Source organism: Tubulanus polymorphus, chromosome 2 (assembly GCF_964204645.1).
Source record: "Tubulanus polymorphus chromosome 2, tnTubPoly1.2, whole genome shotgun sequence".
Lineage (NCBI taxonomy): Eukaryota > Metazoa > Nemertea > Palaeonemertea > Tubulaniformes > Tubulanidae > Tubulanus > Tubulanus polymorphus.
The window spans coordinates 12,094,159-12,110,190 of NC_134026.1; the positions used below are offsets into that span (position 1 = coordinate 12,094,159).

Consider the following 16,032-nt stretch of genomic DNA (forward strand, 5'->3'; position numbering starts at 1 on the left):
TTTATTAGAGACAAACATAAAGACTGCTTTTTAGCCGGTTGTGTGTGTCATCTATTGGCTTTGGCTACTAGAAAGGCAATTACAGCCTTCCAAGGGGATATTGATTTTGACAACATCTTAAAACTCACAAATTGGTACCTGGAAAAGTCAAGTAAATGAAAAGCAAAACTATCCAAAATTCAAAGAGATAATAACATTCCTGAGCAGGCTATGATTAAACGTGTACCAACTAGATGGCTTTCTATGTGGCCTGCTTTGATCAGACTTCTAGATCAGTGGAGGGCATTAGAAATATTCTTCAACGAAGAATGTGCTGTGAACGAGCCATGTGACGTAAGGGCAAGGTGATGATGATTTAGTCAACCCAGAAACAGTAAAAGCAACATTAAAAAAGTTTTTCAATAGTAAGAAAACAAGATTATATGCTGCCTTCTTGGTGAAAGCACTCAAGGTAATTTGTGTTAACAGTATCAGTAATTAATAGAATATTTAATCAGTCAACAACAGGCCTAAGGTTTTGAAATTTTAGGCTAAACAAAAATGATACCTTGTTTTTCTGCTTGTTTTTAAACTGCAATAAACTTTTATCTTTTAGAGTCTTGAGTTCACAAACGAAAGTCTGCAGACGAATCATGGCACCATACACATCGTGAAGAGGAGTTTGGAGAGATTATTCCAAAAGTTGCTGGTCTGTTTCACAAAGCCTGCTGCATTGAAAAGTACTGCCTGTGTTTTGTCTACTGATTTCACCAGCAGATATAACATAAAGGTTAGTAATATATTCCTCATTTAGAGGGGGTTCCAGAAACCAGGAATCAATTTTGTTGATTCATGGATTTTTAGACTAATACTACCATACTAGTCCCTAGCCCTCTACTAGTTATGGGAGTTGCTTGGTATTTTACAATCGTTCAGATCAAATCCAGGCCATCATCTTTGGCCAACTAATCAAGAAAGCATAGCCATAATTTTCTTTTAAATGTGGTAGGCCCCTATTAAATGTTCCTTTTCTAAATCATCATCTGGGCAGAGTCGTCTTTTGTCGATGTTTGTATACTCTGTTAGATAGCTGGTGAAGATTAGGCATTTCCTGCATGGGAGGGCGGGAGGAGCAGTATTTTCAGACTGGTTCATCATTGATCTTCAACACATGACAATTTGAAATAAAAGATAAATTGGTTGATTGATGTTGACTTTGTTTTTTACCCAGTGCACAGATATAAACTGATTAGAAAGTGCTACATTTTCAATCTCCTCAATCAAAGGGCTTAGACCAATTCTCGCTTTATTTTGTCAGTATTGATTACCTCAAATAGCCTTTCTAATCGGCGACGGGTAAGTGTAGTGCACTTACAAATTTGTAACTAGAAAGAAACTTAAAAAGAGGACGTTTGTCTAACTAACTGGCTTTAAAACGACCTTAAACGTCTGTCAACCAAATCGGAAGTGCGTCATCAACCGGCAAACCGATCACATAAGGACGTTCGTCTAACGAACGTCCTAAAAAGATTCATACCGATGTGTAGTTGGTATAGTCTGTATTATTCAACCCTATCGTGCCTAGGGTAAGATAAATCACAACTGCCTGGATACTACTGATAATCTGTCCCAGCTTTAGTTTTGTCTAGCAAGCTGGTGCTGCCACCTGGTTTTCAACCTTACTAATTCTAAACCAGCGGTGTAAATAGCGATTTTACAATGTTTTGGCCTGGTTTGAACATTGTATGATTTCAATTGTAGAACAGAGATATAGTAATTGGAAGCAAGGCCATGGAATGCCTCGCATTGGTGAATAATGACACGGCATCAGCATTCTACAAAGCTGTTGTCTTATTTTACCAAGCAGCATGTTCTTATATAAAGGATAAGATCTACCCTGAAAAAGAACCATTGTGGTATCATGCTCAGGTAAATATCTTCACTGAAATTGATAAGCCACGATGATCAAAGGATGGCTTAAGTTGGGTGCCCTACAACAAGAAAGGTTACTATCGAATGTTTAATTATGACGACAGTCAGCTTTGCCTTTGATGCAAATTATTTAAATCTATGAATGTAATATACATACTTTCTTTTGTCCCAGGTATAAATGTCATTTGCTCCATGTATTTTGAAAAGAAATGTATTTTCTTTGAAATTTCTTTCGCTTCAGGTGGCTGATATCACAGGAAGGCAGAACTCGTCATTTGCTAGTATTAAATATTTCCTCGAGAGATTTGGTTGCCTGTCAGATGTTATTGACCAAGATGAGTTACATATGGAGTTCCTGGACTTCCAGTCATAACAAGATTCAGAATTACCTCAAGAGTTGTTTACCATTCCATCATCAAAAGACATCAACGAACCACGTCCAATTGAAGATCAGTGGAACATGTTGGGGAAATTAACAGATTTCAACCATGCTCCAAGGTATTATTATTGCCTATTCACATTTTCATTAAAGTTTATTTGCACTGGTTCATTTTCTTTTACCCCTATAGTCAACCATTAGTATTATGAATCATGCCCGTCCCATCCAATGTTAAATGTCTCCTAAACCTTTGCTGATTTAATAAGCTACCATCGACTCTGCAGGAAGAGTACCTGGAGTGGTATAAAGTATTATGTGTATTTAAAATTGAGTTCAATGCAACGGACATTGCCACAATGTCAGTGTTAATTATCTAATGCAGAATTAGTATTGTTGTTATAGTATGTGTGCACATTTATTTCATTGAAAAATTTGATACTGACTAATTCTTCAAATGTATATATCTCCACATATGTTCATGCCACTTCGCAAATCTTTTTAGGTTCAAGCAGCTAGAGAAATTTATGATGTGTATACTTCTTATTCCGGTATCGAATGCCCCTTGTGAGAGGGTGTTTTCCACTGTTAAAAAAAACAAAACGATCTTCAGGAGTACATTGAAACCAGAAACCTTGGAGTCGATGATGATCCTGAAAGCACGCGGGGCAACTGTTACGACTTTAACCCATCAGAAGAACTTCTAAGAAAAGCTAAGGCTGCAACATTTCGGTACTTACAGGAAAAACATTAATTAGTAAATAATTAAACTGTTTTTAGACATTGAATTCTCAGAAGAACCAAGGAAAGTAGTTATCTACATGAGTTTATTATTAGCCAACTTGGGACTTTAGTCCCAGCGGGCTATTGCGTTCACTTTTCGTTCGTCCGTCCGTCCTGAGACGGAAGCCAGTTATTTTGGAAAGTTTTGAAGACGCTTTTATGGATTGTCTTGATATATAATTGGCAGCCATCTTAGTATCATCAGTTCTCATTCGCAGGTGGAAAAAGGTTTTTTGAGGAAAATATCTACAGGTTTTAACTAATAGTCTTGATACTTAATTATTATTAGCACTGTCATAGGATACATCTCCTCACTTGGAATTGGGATCACCCAATTCTTTTTTCTTGCCACCAGGGGGAGTTAGATATTGAATAATATACAATTTGTCTATTTATATTGGTAACTATGCATATTTTCTGACCACAATCGATTACAAAGTTGAAGCTCATGACATGTTCTATGATAGTGGTGAGTTTCAAGGTCATTGGATTTTGTATATGGTCACCAGGGGGCGTTGAATATTGAAATTGCTTGAGCATTTCAAACCACTTCCCAAGTGGGCATGATGTCCCTGGACCCCTAGTTACTATAGTGTATTTTTCTGCAGTTGTGTTTGTAGATAAGTTAATGGAGTTGTACTTTTGTATGTACATTTATCAGAGTTTATTAGTTGGTTAGTTTGTGGTATATGTAGTATTAATCAAATATGGCCCATGTGCATTACAGTCTTTGTGATGAAAAAAAAAGGTATTTTTTGATAGCAATGATAGCAATAATGCGTAAATCTAATGTGTGTATATTTCTTTGTGAAGGAAAGTTTAACAATCAATTTTAATCAATACAAACAGAATTTTATCATTATTTTGTGTTTTTCTTGGTATTATCTGGTCGTTTCGGCTGCTACTGAGAATCAATGATTTGCTACTATCACTAGAATGTTTGATTTTGCCCTGCTACTGACTGAAATAAGAAAACTACTATCAAAATTGTATAGTGTTACTACAAAAAAATTGTGAGGTTGGCAGGTCTGCACCAGTACAGATGAAGCTGTTAAACTATTGATTGTGACTGGCACGTGGACCTCACAAGAAGATCGTATTCAACTACACCTGTGACGAGATGGCCGTACAGAACGTGAACATTGCTGCTGTTTCTGTGGATACAATGCATTACGGTAACTTTTTTTCAGCCGAAGGTAATATAGTTGCTTCTTTGTCTCGAATAAGTGGTCAGATGAAGATGATAGAAAATTATAGGAATTTTGGATATAAGATACTACCGTACGATCAAAAAAGTTATCGCCAGTTAAAATAGTATGATTCACAATTCTTATTTTTCTAGGCATCTAGTTCCAATCAGCATAAATCAATTTTAGTTTCATTTCGTACTAGAAGTATTCGAATACGGTAAACTTCTCAGAGAATAGGTCTAAGGTTAATTAGTCAAATTCATCTACTTACGTATCTATACAGTGCGTATCTATACTTTTTTCGCAACAAACTATTTCGACCATACGAAAGAATCTGCAATTTTCATTTTCATAGGTTTATAATTTTTGTTCGTTAGTATAACTGAAACATGAAGATGAATTGGTTAAATTTTTATGTGGACAAATATATAATCTCAGTAACACCTGACCACTTATTTTGGATGATGATCATTTTTTTCTTTTGGTTGACAAGGGTAACTGTATTTGTGTTGTGTTATTGCCTGAACATTGCTCTGATGTCAGATGTTGCACGTTACTATCATTGTATCACAAAATTCCGTCACAAAGCTATTTCCAGTCAGTGATCGAGAGATCTTCGAAACGGAGAAATGCGTACTACTTGCTATCACCAACTGGACTTCGGGACGCTATAACTACACAACACATCGCTAGTTTTGTTCGTCGCAGAATCAACCAGAATGCAGGGATCCTCTGCAGATCATTCATAATCGCGGTTAACGTATCGTCGCATCATACGTATATAACGACAAAATGTGATCTTTTGTGAATGACTGAGAATCCGGCCGTTACTGTCCAGCGTTTGCACATTTTCGCGCGGTGAAACTCAAACTTTCATGTTTTCGTGGCGGAAGGAGTTTTTATGAGCTTTCAGCATCTACGTTTTCGTTTTCGGCAAATTTGGAGGACCAAATTTAATAGGACAAGGGGGCATCTGTCACCCTGATATAAGTCACATATTTCATAATCATATATATATCTACAATTTCATAAGGAACATTTCATAAGGAATATTTCATAATACTCATATCTCTTATACATGGAAATGCTTAACAATAATACTAATATTAATAATGTAAATAACTTATGAATATAGTATCAATATGTGCTATAATCGTAATCAACATTTGACATTACTCATTATGTTTTCATAGTAATTAGCTCTAGTCAGTGCTCAAAATAATTGATTAAGGTCTCTCTAACATGTCACTAGGTGTTAGTTTGCGAGTCCTGATGTCCACAGGGGTTTGGCGATGGGCTTGGATTTTACTTCCGGGTTGTTGATAATCTCGCGAGAATGGTGCTAAATATGAACTGCGAATAAATTCAAAATATCACGGAAATACCTTGTGTTTATATTGTTTATTTATCCGCTAAATAGTTCCGATAAAGGATTGGTTGTTAAGAATCATTATCAGACGGTCGTCATGCTACTATATAAAATAACAAGGGATGAAACGCCTTCAGAGTTGTGCCAGCCAGAAAGTTGGGACAATCACGTGACATTCTGATGATGTCATCACATTTAAAACTTTAACATGAAAAGTTAACATATTCACAGACTGACATCAATTGTCAGATTATGATTCATATGAAATTAATAACTTATAAAAAATAAATTATGATCAAATATATAATAGACAAAAAATGCATTTGAATGTAAGTTATTCTCAAATATTTTTCGTATCATAGTTTCCATCTTAGATGCTTCGGGTTCGCGTTCAGTCAAATAAGAAGCGCAACTGTCACGTGACTGTCCCAACTTTCTGGCTGGCACGAATTGAACTGCGTTTCATCCCTTGTTATTTTATATAGTAGCGAGACGACCGTCTGATAATGATTCTTAACGACCAATTGTTTATCGAAACTTTATAGCGGATAAATAAACAACATAAACACAAGGTATTTCCGTGATATTTTGAATTTATTCGCAGTTCATATTTAGCGCCATTCTCGCGAGATTATCAACAACCCGGAAGTAAAATCCAAGCCCATCGCCAAACCCCTGTGCCGATGTCTACAACTTGTCTGACACACAGTTCTCACATCATACTCATGATTCTGTATATAAAGACTATGTAAAGTTATGATAATCATTCTCATTCCGGGATGCAATAAAGATTGTACATACCGTATTTTCCGGCCAATAAGCCGACTCGGCCAATAAGCCGAGGGCAGTTTTTTAGCCTAAAATACATGGATTTCATAAAGCTTCGCCCAATAAGCCGAGGCCCTTCATCAGAGATTTTAATTCACTGATTTGTCAATTAGTTCGTCTTAATTGACGATTTAAGAGGCTGACAGTAGCGCCCGCTGATGTGTGAGAGTGCGGTGTATACTATCATCGCCGAGTGACTGTGGTATATATAGACTCACTCAGCTGATTACTATACACACAGCCATACACGCAGTACGCGGCTCACTGCTGATTTGCATATATACTAATGTATGAACTGACACGTGGTAGTACCATGAACTCGCGCGTTATATAAATGTATACCATTGCCGCTGTGCGGTGATGGAACAATCAAAGTAAAAATAAAATAGTTCAAAATAGATTATAATTGGTAGTAAATAATGACCTCAAATAAATATCGACCACTTTTCTTGATTTTGACGATCATTGAGAGCATTAGAGTGGCATAGATCGGAAAGTGATTTTTTATGTCAGATCGTATCCGCCCAATAAGCCGATCACGATATTTTGGGTAAAAATCTGAGGCTAGAAAATCGGCTTATTGGCCGGAAAATATGGTATACGGTTTAACTGCCTTGTTGTTCCTGATGGATGGAATCCTGTACCGCTGGTGTAAATGCTAGTTCCCCAGCCAGCCTGCCGATACAACAACCAGCCGGTTACATTACCTCTAACAGACCAACAAGCAAAACTACAATCCCCACAAAATAAAGATCTTTCAATCTCCTTATATAAGGAGGTTGGAACTTATATCAACTACAGAGTAACTGGTATTCTAGTGCTTTAAGGTAGCAGTGCTAATTCATTTTCGATGAACTGTCAGTAGCTTCATTTTGACTGGCAAATTCATGAATTCTACTCACTCCTTAAAAAATCCTTTTAATGCCACCATCTATGAGTGAACTGAAAACTGTAAGAGTTGGTATATCCAAACATTAATTATTTTTCACAAATAAGTCCATGCAAAAAATACGAATTCCATTGATCAACAGGATAATTCTTAATGCTGATCACCACACTACTAAACAGCAGCATGGCTGATGTTATATTTCACACAACTTCATATTTGGAAATTACCTCATATTTAAGCTATTTACAAATACAAGAATAAGCAAAAATCCAAAGAACAAACTTCATAGATGATGTCGTAAAAAGGAAAAGAGTGAGTTGAATTTATAAAATCCCCTAAAGCTTGAATGTCTGACAGTGCATTGAAAATGAACAAACAGACGAAAATTGTGGTTCTTATTTCACATTGAAAATTTCGAACCTAACTCATATTAGCATTAATTCCATTTGTTTCAAAATTCCAAAACCCGGTGTTTGAACGCAACGTCTTTCACACAATTAGTTATTCCTTACAGAACAGTAAATATTCGGTATGGTAAGCCACTAGATGTACACTTGCTTGACTCAAAGTAAAGGGAACTTTAATGATTTTTTCAAAACATCAGTAGCAATACTTCAAATATTATGATATTAATATAGTAATATAACAACAATCAGTCGTGGAAAAAATATATAAGATTAAACCCACTATTTACAAGAAATTCATAAATTACTAATTTAGAATTTAATGATGATACATTTCAATTTCAATCTAGATTCTCATTAGGTGCAATAATATACATAGGATGACAAATTATTTGTCAATAGATAATGCTAAGCATGGAGTTATTTACTTAGAAATAAATGAATTGTGAGGAAGAACATAAGATTTTAATGGTGAAAAAGTAACCTTTGGAGAAACTAGTTTCAAATATGAAGTTTCAGAACGTAAAAGGATACCAGCTAGTGGTGTAGCTAATCATGTTTGCAGAGCTGGCAACCGTTACTGATTTTCAGTATTTGTTACTATTTTATAACGAGAAATACTGATTTGATTTGTTTGATGCATACAGAAATATAAAAGATGTTACTCTGAAGGTCTTACTGTTGATTACTGATTGATTTGAACAGAATATGAAAGATGTTACTCTGAGGGTCTTACTGTTGATTACTGATTAATTTGAACAGAAATATGAAAGATGTTACTGAGGGTCTTACTGTTCATTCCTGATTAATTTGAACAGAAATATGAAAGATGTTACTGAGGTTGTTACTGTTGATTACTGATTAATTGAACATTTTCGTTCATATTTCAATGAGATGTTACTGAAAAAAGTACAATTTTTTACTGATAGGACTTTTCACTGGTTGGCAGCCATGTGTTTGCAATATTGGTCACCAATTTTACTTTGATTTATAACTTGTCACTACAATTAGTACTTATGTGAACGATGGTGTTTCTCCTCAAAATTCACTTAGTACAAAACTTCATACCTCACAAATTCTAAATTATCTACTCACTCATAATTTTACGCAACTAACTGTCATCCCTTGTATATATAATTATGTTTTTAGAATTTTAATGATTTCTATGTTAAAACCAACACATGTGTCTTTGGATTTTTGGTTTTCATATCTGTTTTTAAATGTCTTGTAAGTAGTGGGTTTTAACTTATTTCATATCGGTAGTCCTCTTGGGTACTAATTAACAAAGTCTTTTTTGATTAATTAAAGTAAGGTAATTTCATTTGAATTGATTACTTTTGAATATGTAATTTCATCAATCCAACGAATTAAGTTGTGCAAGGTACTGACTGCTACCTTATGAATTTGCCTATCATTTCTTTTATAGGATTCTAATGATGATGTTATCCTACTAGGATTGCCAAATGTAGACAACCGATGTTTCCACAATGTAATGCTTTCAAGTACTTCGCCACAGTGGCCTTGGCCAACAATTAGACCATTGTTGCAAAACTACGGCAATCTCCAAACCATTGACACTTCTTTCAAAATTACACCAAACAAATGATCCACATACTTTGATCACACTTTCAAACAATTTCTTGTTCTGCTTTCATGAAAATTTCAGCCAGAGGTTTATTCCTGGACATCAGAATGATTCGCATTAATATTTGATTACCACATTTGAAACATTGGAAATTCAGTTTCACCATGAAAGTGCCATTGCGGCATTTGCATTTCAATGTCAATCCAAGTTGAAATGCTTAAACTGTCACCATACTTCAGTTACTTCAGAAATGCAACCAATAATTGAATTACCTAGCTCATCATCATTAAATGAATTACTTGATGCCTTACTACAAAACAAAAGTGTTACGTATACCTGTGAGCAATGCTTTACAACACATGCTGAAAAACAACTTTCCTTTTTGAATCTGCCTGACACTGCAATTTTCCAGTCATTCCACAACACATTAATCGTACCATTATTTCCATTATATCCACATTACCAGCACAGCTCCCCATTTATTGTGAAAATTTAACCGCATTGTACAATTTAACAACAATTGTATATCACATTGGCTTTTCGTTAACTGGCGGTCATTATTTTGTCACAACGAAATCACCTAATAACAATTGTATTACAATTAATGATAATTCGATTAGTTTATCATGGAAATCACTTCATCATACACAGATTGAATACATTGTTATTTTAAAAAAACAATCACAAAATGTTCAGCATGCCATAGTTAATCAGCAACACCATGATAAAACACCTTCCAAAACACCACAAAATTTGTGCCAACTGTAGACACAAATGTCCAGTCTGGACACCACAGTAATCCAAAGGTTTCACATTCTACACTGGTTGATAATAACACTATTTTAACTCAGATCATGGAAAACCCTTTAGTTGATTTTGAAACTCTCAAGTATACACCGGTTTTTACGGTAAATCTAAGTCTATGAACAATCTCATTCCACTCCAAAAAAATCAAGGGTTCATAAACAAACGTTCCAAATCTGCCTGCCTCAAACTGCCACCAAAATGGCCTACAGATGGCGATGAATATTTCTATCATATCCTGCTACTTCACTTGCCCTTCAGAGATGAAAATGAACTCACATCACATGGTTTAGCTTTAGCAACTTTTCAAGCAAAACACAAAAAATGCAGATTCCCCACCACAATCACTTTTTTGTGTAACTACAAAAGCTCCTTACTCAGGTGAGCCCATAACAAGCAATGATCTAAATTCCATTAATGCTGTTGTTGCCCCAAACACTCAGGAGACATTAATAGATTCCAGTGACATACCTGTAGATCCTAACTTATTTTGCATAGATAATACCGATAGTACTGATCTGATAATGTTACCAAAGACATGTATGAATTTCCACAGCCACACTTACAACATGACGTCAACTGTATCATCAATAGATTGAATAATGATCAGCTACTTGTATTTAACATGATCCGACAACACACATCAACTGTTGCAATGCATAACTTAGGTCAACCTTCCACATGTGAAACATTATATCTTCATATATCTGGGGGCGTAGGCTCTGGTAAGACTCACTTGCTTCATATCATAGCTTCACATCTTATCAAAACTGCACTGAATACCAATTCTGTGTAGTAACTGCCCCTACAGGCATTCCAGCATTTAGCATCAGCGGAACAACAATACACAGGGCATTAAGATTGCCTGTTGAGCATGGCTCATGTGGTGGCTGACTGTATCCCTCTTCCTTAGGTGGCGGTGAAGACAGACTGACAGAAGTCAACTCTGGTCGTTGATATATGTAGAACTGATTTATTTCAGAATAGTCAGACTTTTATAAGCCAAGCTATGAATTGTACAGTTAAAAATTGACATACACTACTGAATTCGAATAATTTAATCCTGAAAACTTTGAATAACCAATGATATGAAAACTATTGTCAATTGAATAACAGGCTAGAGGGTAAGTTCATACTACCATGAGTTTGTACGGTTGTACCTATACATTATGAATATAATTCTAACATTGAAAACCAACGAACTATTATCGATTCCCGACAGCTCTTCTCTGACATATAAGCCTCTAAGTAATGAAGCCCTTATGGTCATGCGTGATCAATGGAAGTATGTCAAATACTAGATCACTGATGAAATTAGCATGGTTTCAAACAAAACTTTGATCTTTATACATAAACGACTGTGTGAACTAAGGAATACTCAATGTACACTTTCAAGTTACTTTGGAGGCATTTCAATTATTACCTTTGGAGACTTCATTCAACTGAAACCTGTTATGGGGCAATTTATATTTGCACACACTAATCTGCCATCACCAGTTAATCTCTGGACAGTTATGTTTCAAACACATCATCTTACAATGAACGTCAGACAAAAATCATACGCTGAACTATGTAATCGTTTCAGGACAGGTTGTCACACAGATGACGATCTCTTGATGCTTACCTCACAATTAGAAAACAACCAACCTACTTGTAAATTAACTAATTTCAATGATGCAATTCGTTTGTTTCCGACTATTGAACAATGCCATGTCTATAATATGGATAAATTGAAACTATTTCCTAACATAATAGTGATTACTGCAGTTGACACTATTACATCACTTTCTAACGGATATATGCAACATGCACCAAAAATCTCATTTCAAAAGACCCTAGGCAATGTGCTGGCTTACCAACTGTATTACATATTGCAGTAGGGGTAGAAATCATATTAATTCGCAACATTGATGTTTCATTAGGTTTAGTTAATGGAGCAAGAGGAATAGTTACTTCCATCAATTTCCTTCCAGGACAATCTCATCCACACAACATTGACATTAAGTTCCATCACATGCAAAGTAATACCAGCAACCAGCAAGTACCTATTTACCCTGTTATAGCACAGTTTTTCGCAAAAGACCAGACTCGTTTCTATCGTTCTCAGTTTCCATTGCAGCTTTGCTTTGCTTCCACTATTCATAAAATGCAGGGAGCAACATTAACGAAAGCTGTCATTAATTTGGGCGATAAAATTTTTGTCCCTGGAATGTCTTATGTTGCCCTTTCAAGACTCACTTCCTTATCTGGATTAATTATTTCAAATGTTGCCCTTTCAAGACTCACTTCCTTATCTGAATTAATCATTTCAAATCTCGATATCAATGCTAAGGGCTTCCGTCCATACAAACAAGCACTTCAATACAGTCAACCTCGCTTAATCCGCCTCCGGTTAAACCGTATAAGTGCTTATTCCGTATAAATAAATTGGTCCTGTTTTTCAGTAACGTTATTCCCTTTAAAATTCTGTGTCTAATTCGTACTCCATAATCCGTATTTTCACTTATTCCGTAGACAAATGCATGGTCCCTTTGCCCAATTCATACGTAAATCCTTATGTGTAATCCGTATTAGCTGTCAGCTGTCGGGAACATACACTTGAAGTGAAAAAAGTATAAACATTTGTAATCTAATGAGGTTAGTGTAATCAGTGGGAAATATTTATTCCCCCAGACGGATCGTTAGAATGTGGTTCTACTGAGTATGTCCACGGTTTGAGAGATAACTAAAGCTGCTATTAAATCATTAGCCACTTAAATCATCGTTTATATATGTAATTGTTAATTCACATCAATTATGAATTATCTGTTATCTGTATATCACTTAATCCGTACTAAAAAGCTCAGACCCTTGTGATACGGATTTACCGAGGTTGACTGTATTATTATGAGAATAATACATAATAACAATTTAACAATCAACAACAACCAAGTTGAATGTGCTCACTTTATTTTTAATCGACTATTTATAATTTAAATCCAATTTTCTATCACATAAATGCACCATTTCCACAAATTGTGATGACTATTTCAATCATAGTAAATGCATAACATTTTATTATTTTTGTATGATAATTTCAATATTTGTAAACCTTCATTCATGTAAATAAAAGTGTGATAAATATTGCGCTGTGTGTAATTCTTTTTCATTAAGTATTGATATATAATTAATCAACACTAACATCAATGTATATAGAAGTATGTCAGATATTCCTGCCATTTGTATTTCTTTTTCATTCAGTATTATAGTTGTGATTAATCACAATGACATCAATGTACATAACAGTGTGACAAATAATCCTGCCATGTGTAATTCTTTTTCATCAAGTATTAATATATAATTAATCAAAACTTATATCAATGTACATGACAGTGTGTCAGATATTCCTGCCATGTGTAATTCTTTTTCATTCAGTATTATAGTTATGATTAATCAAAATGACAACAGTGTGACAAAAATTCCTGCCATGTGTATTTCTTTTTCATTCAGTATTATCATTCTTTTTCATCATGTGCGTGTCTTTTAATACCTCTAAGGTATCAATACAAACATTCTACTGAATAATGTTATAAATCTATCTCATTACTACATGTAATAACATTTAAGTTTTATGTTTTATATATTTTTGTATACGTTTTCTATTATCGATAAGACAAACTTTTAATAAAAGGTCAATTTACATATAATTCATTTCTTGTTTTCTCTATTTACTTTTCCACAGGAGATTATCATAGACACAGTCCATAAGTCACACTTTTCTTGGATTTTCTAAGTCGCATAGGCAAAATATCACCTGTCGAATTGACTGACAATGATCGTTGTGATCTGTGTGTTGGCCAATAAGGCACATCGATCACACTACTACCAATCAGACCCCTAGCTACCAACTGCTTTGTTACACCCTTCCAATTATCTAGTGTGTTTCTCCCTGGACGTATCGGCCCCACTCCGCGCGGTGGCGCCACCCCGCGGGATTTACGCGAAGCAGCAGAACACAAACATGGCCACTCTCTCAATTTTCAATGATAGAAATCGTGTGTGCATTTCAATTATTTCGGCTGTTAGGGTTTTAAGGCACAATATAAGTTGATGATGTGATATGGCGATGTTGATTAATGATAATTCCGCAGTGAAGCTAGTCACGAACGGTGCCGATTGAGTGTACAGCTGCCAAAAACACTGAAATGTGCGTAGTTGCGTAACTATTTGCAGTGAATTGCAGACGAAACATGAAGCCTTAACGGCCGTTTAAAAGAGAATTATACCAATCGCAATTGTAAAATAAAAATGAGATAGAACCTAAGATTCTAAAATTCTGGCCATTTCTAAAATTTTATTACTAATTTTTAGTCAGTACCGAACATTTAGTTTTCCAACAATAATGAGGGGTGGTAGGTAGTCATGCAATTCAAGTCATCATTTATTACACGTTACTTCTGTGTTGTTGAAAATCTCGCGAGTCCTGGACCAAACCCCAATGAACAATGTGATCTGTGTGCTGGCCACAAATGCACACAGATCACACCACACTACACTACCCATTACACACTCCAGTACCCACAGCTTTCATATATCCATCCAAATATTTAGAGTGTCTTTCTTCCTGGATATTTTTTTTCATGTAAAAAGATGATACTATTGTTCTTTGACCAAACACCTTGGGTGGATATTCCTGCAATGAAAATGATTTTGGGATTGCCCAACCGCTGTTTTGTATTATTGTTCTGATCAATTGTGTGTTGATCCTTACAGAGTGGTTCCTAGAATAACTTCCTGTTAGCTCGTGGTGTCACAAATTGTAACCACTGGATATACGCAGATGATATTTTGTCATCAGGAGGGAAATAGGGGTGGAAATTAACATGGCAATATTTTTTCTATCAGCTCAAAGCCGTTTGGAAGTAATGAGAGAAAATGTGCACAATTTCAATAAATTTTTCCCCATTTTACTAACCGATGCTTGACCTTGTTTCTTGACATCACAAGGAGAGCCCTTCACCATCTAAGTTCAATATTGGAATTATCTGAGGTATTTGCCTCTGCCAGCTCCCTGCGTATGCTGTTTATTAAAACACGATTGTGCTTTGTAAATTATAGGTATTTACTCTTGAGCTGGGAGTGTATTTTGACAATTATAATCCAAATTCATCATTTGCCATTTTATGAAAAGATGGTCATAGTGCCCCTAAGGGACTCTTGTTAAGAATATTAACCTTCACCATTTCATAAAAAGTAAATGATCCCTATGTATTTTCATGAATATGAGCCGAGGGGTATTGCAAGTGTAGCTCTAGTTGAAAAAGTGTCAATGTTAAACCTGTTTCATCACCTAGTGTAGATGTAGCTATAATTGATTTAAGCATGTGTGTTTCATGTAATTTTAGGTTTGATGCCATTTTTGATGAAAGAAACGGATTATCTTAAAGATCCTAAACTCTTCAACCCATTCAAAGTGCAGAAGTGAGTGGATAGATTATGGGAACATCCTAAACTCTTCTAACTATTCAAGGTACAAAAGTTAATGGACAGATTTTGGGCAAATCTAGACGTTTATTAGTTTATGGTAATGGCAAAAACACAGACCTTTTGTCAATCATTTTTGTGGAAAATTGCTTTAATGATAATACATAATTACAACTATATGCAATATTGACATAGTTTCTTTGTTTTATTTGTCAGTATTTTATCAGTCTGCCAAGGTGTATGTTAAATTTAGCGGTTACACCTACGGGATTGTTTTTTGTCATGTAGCAAGATTCATGTGGAGCTGAGACAAATCTTTGAACGGGAAAAGCATTATTAGGCCAGTCGTAGGCTGAGCCTATTACTATACAAATGGAGCGAATTTAAATGACATGGTTTCCACACAAAAGGCTCTTTTGCTTGCCAAGTG

General features: G+C 35.2%; 1 protein-coding gene across 1 annotated transcript in view; it reads left to right on the top strand.

The window, feature by feature from the left end:
- The window catches only part of LOC141900327 (small ribosomal subunit protein bS18m-like), a 37,958-nt gene extending 22,166 nt beyond the window's left edge, over window positions 1–15,792 (top strand). The window contains exon 5 of the mRNA XM_074787161.1: window positions 15,524–15,792. Within this exon, the coding sequence (XP_074643262.1) occupies window positions 15,524–15,603 (80 nt within the window). The 3' untranslated portion in view covers window positions 15,604–15,792. The remainder of the gene's footprint in view (window positions 1–15,523) is intronic.
- The last annotated feature ends 240 nt before the right edge of the window (window positions 15,793–16,032 follow it).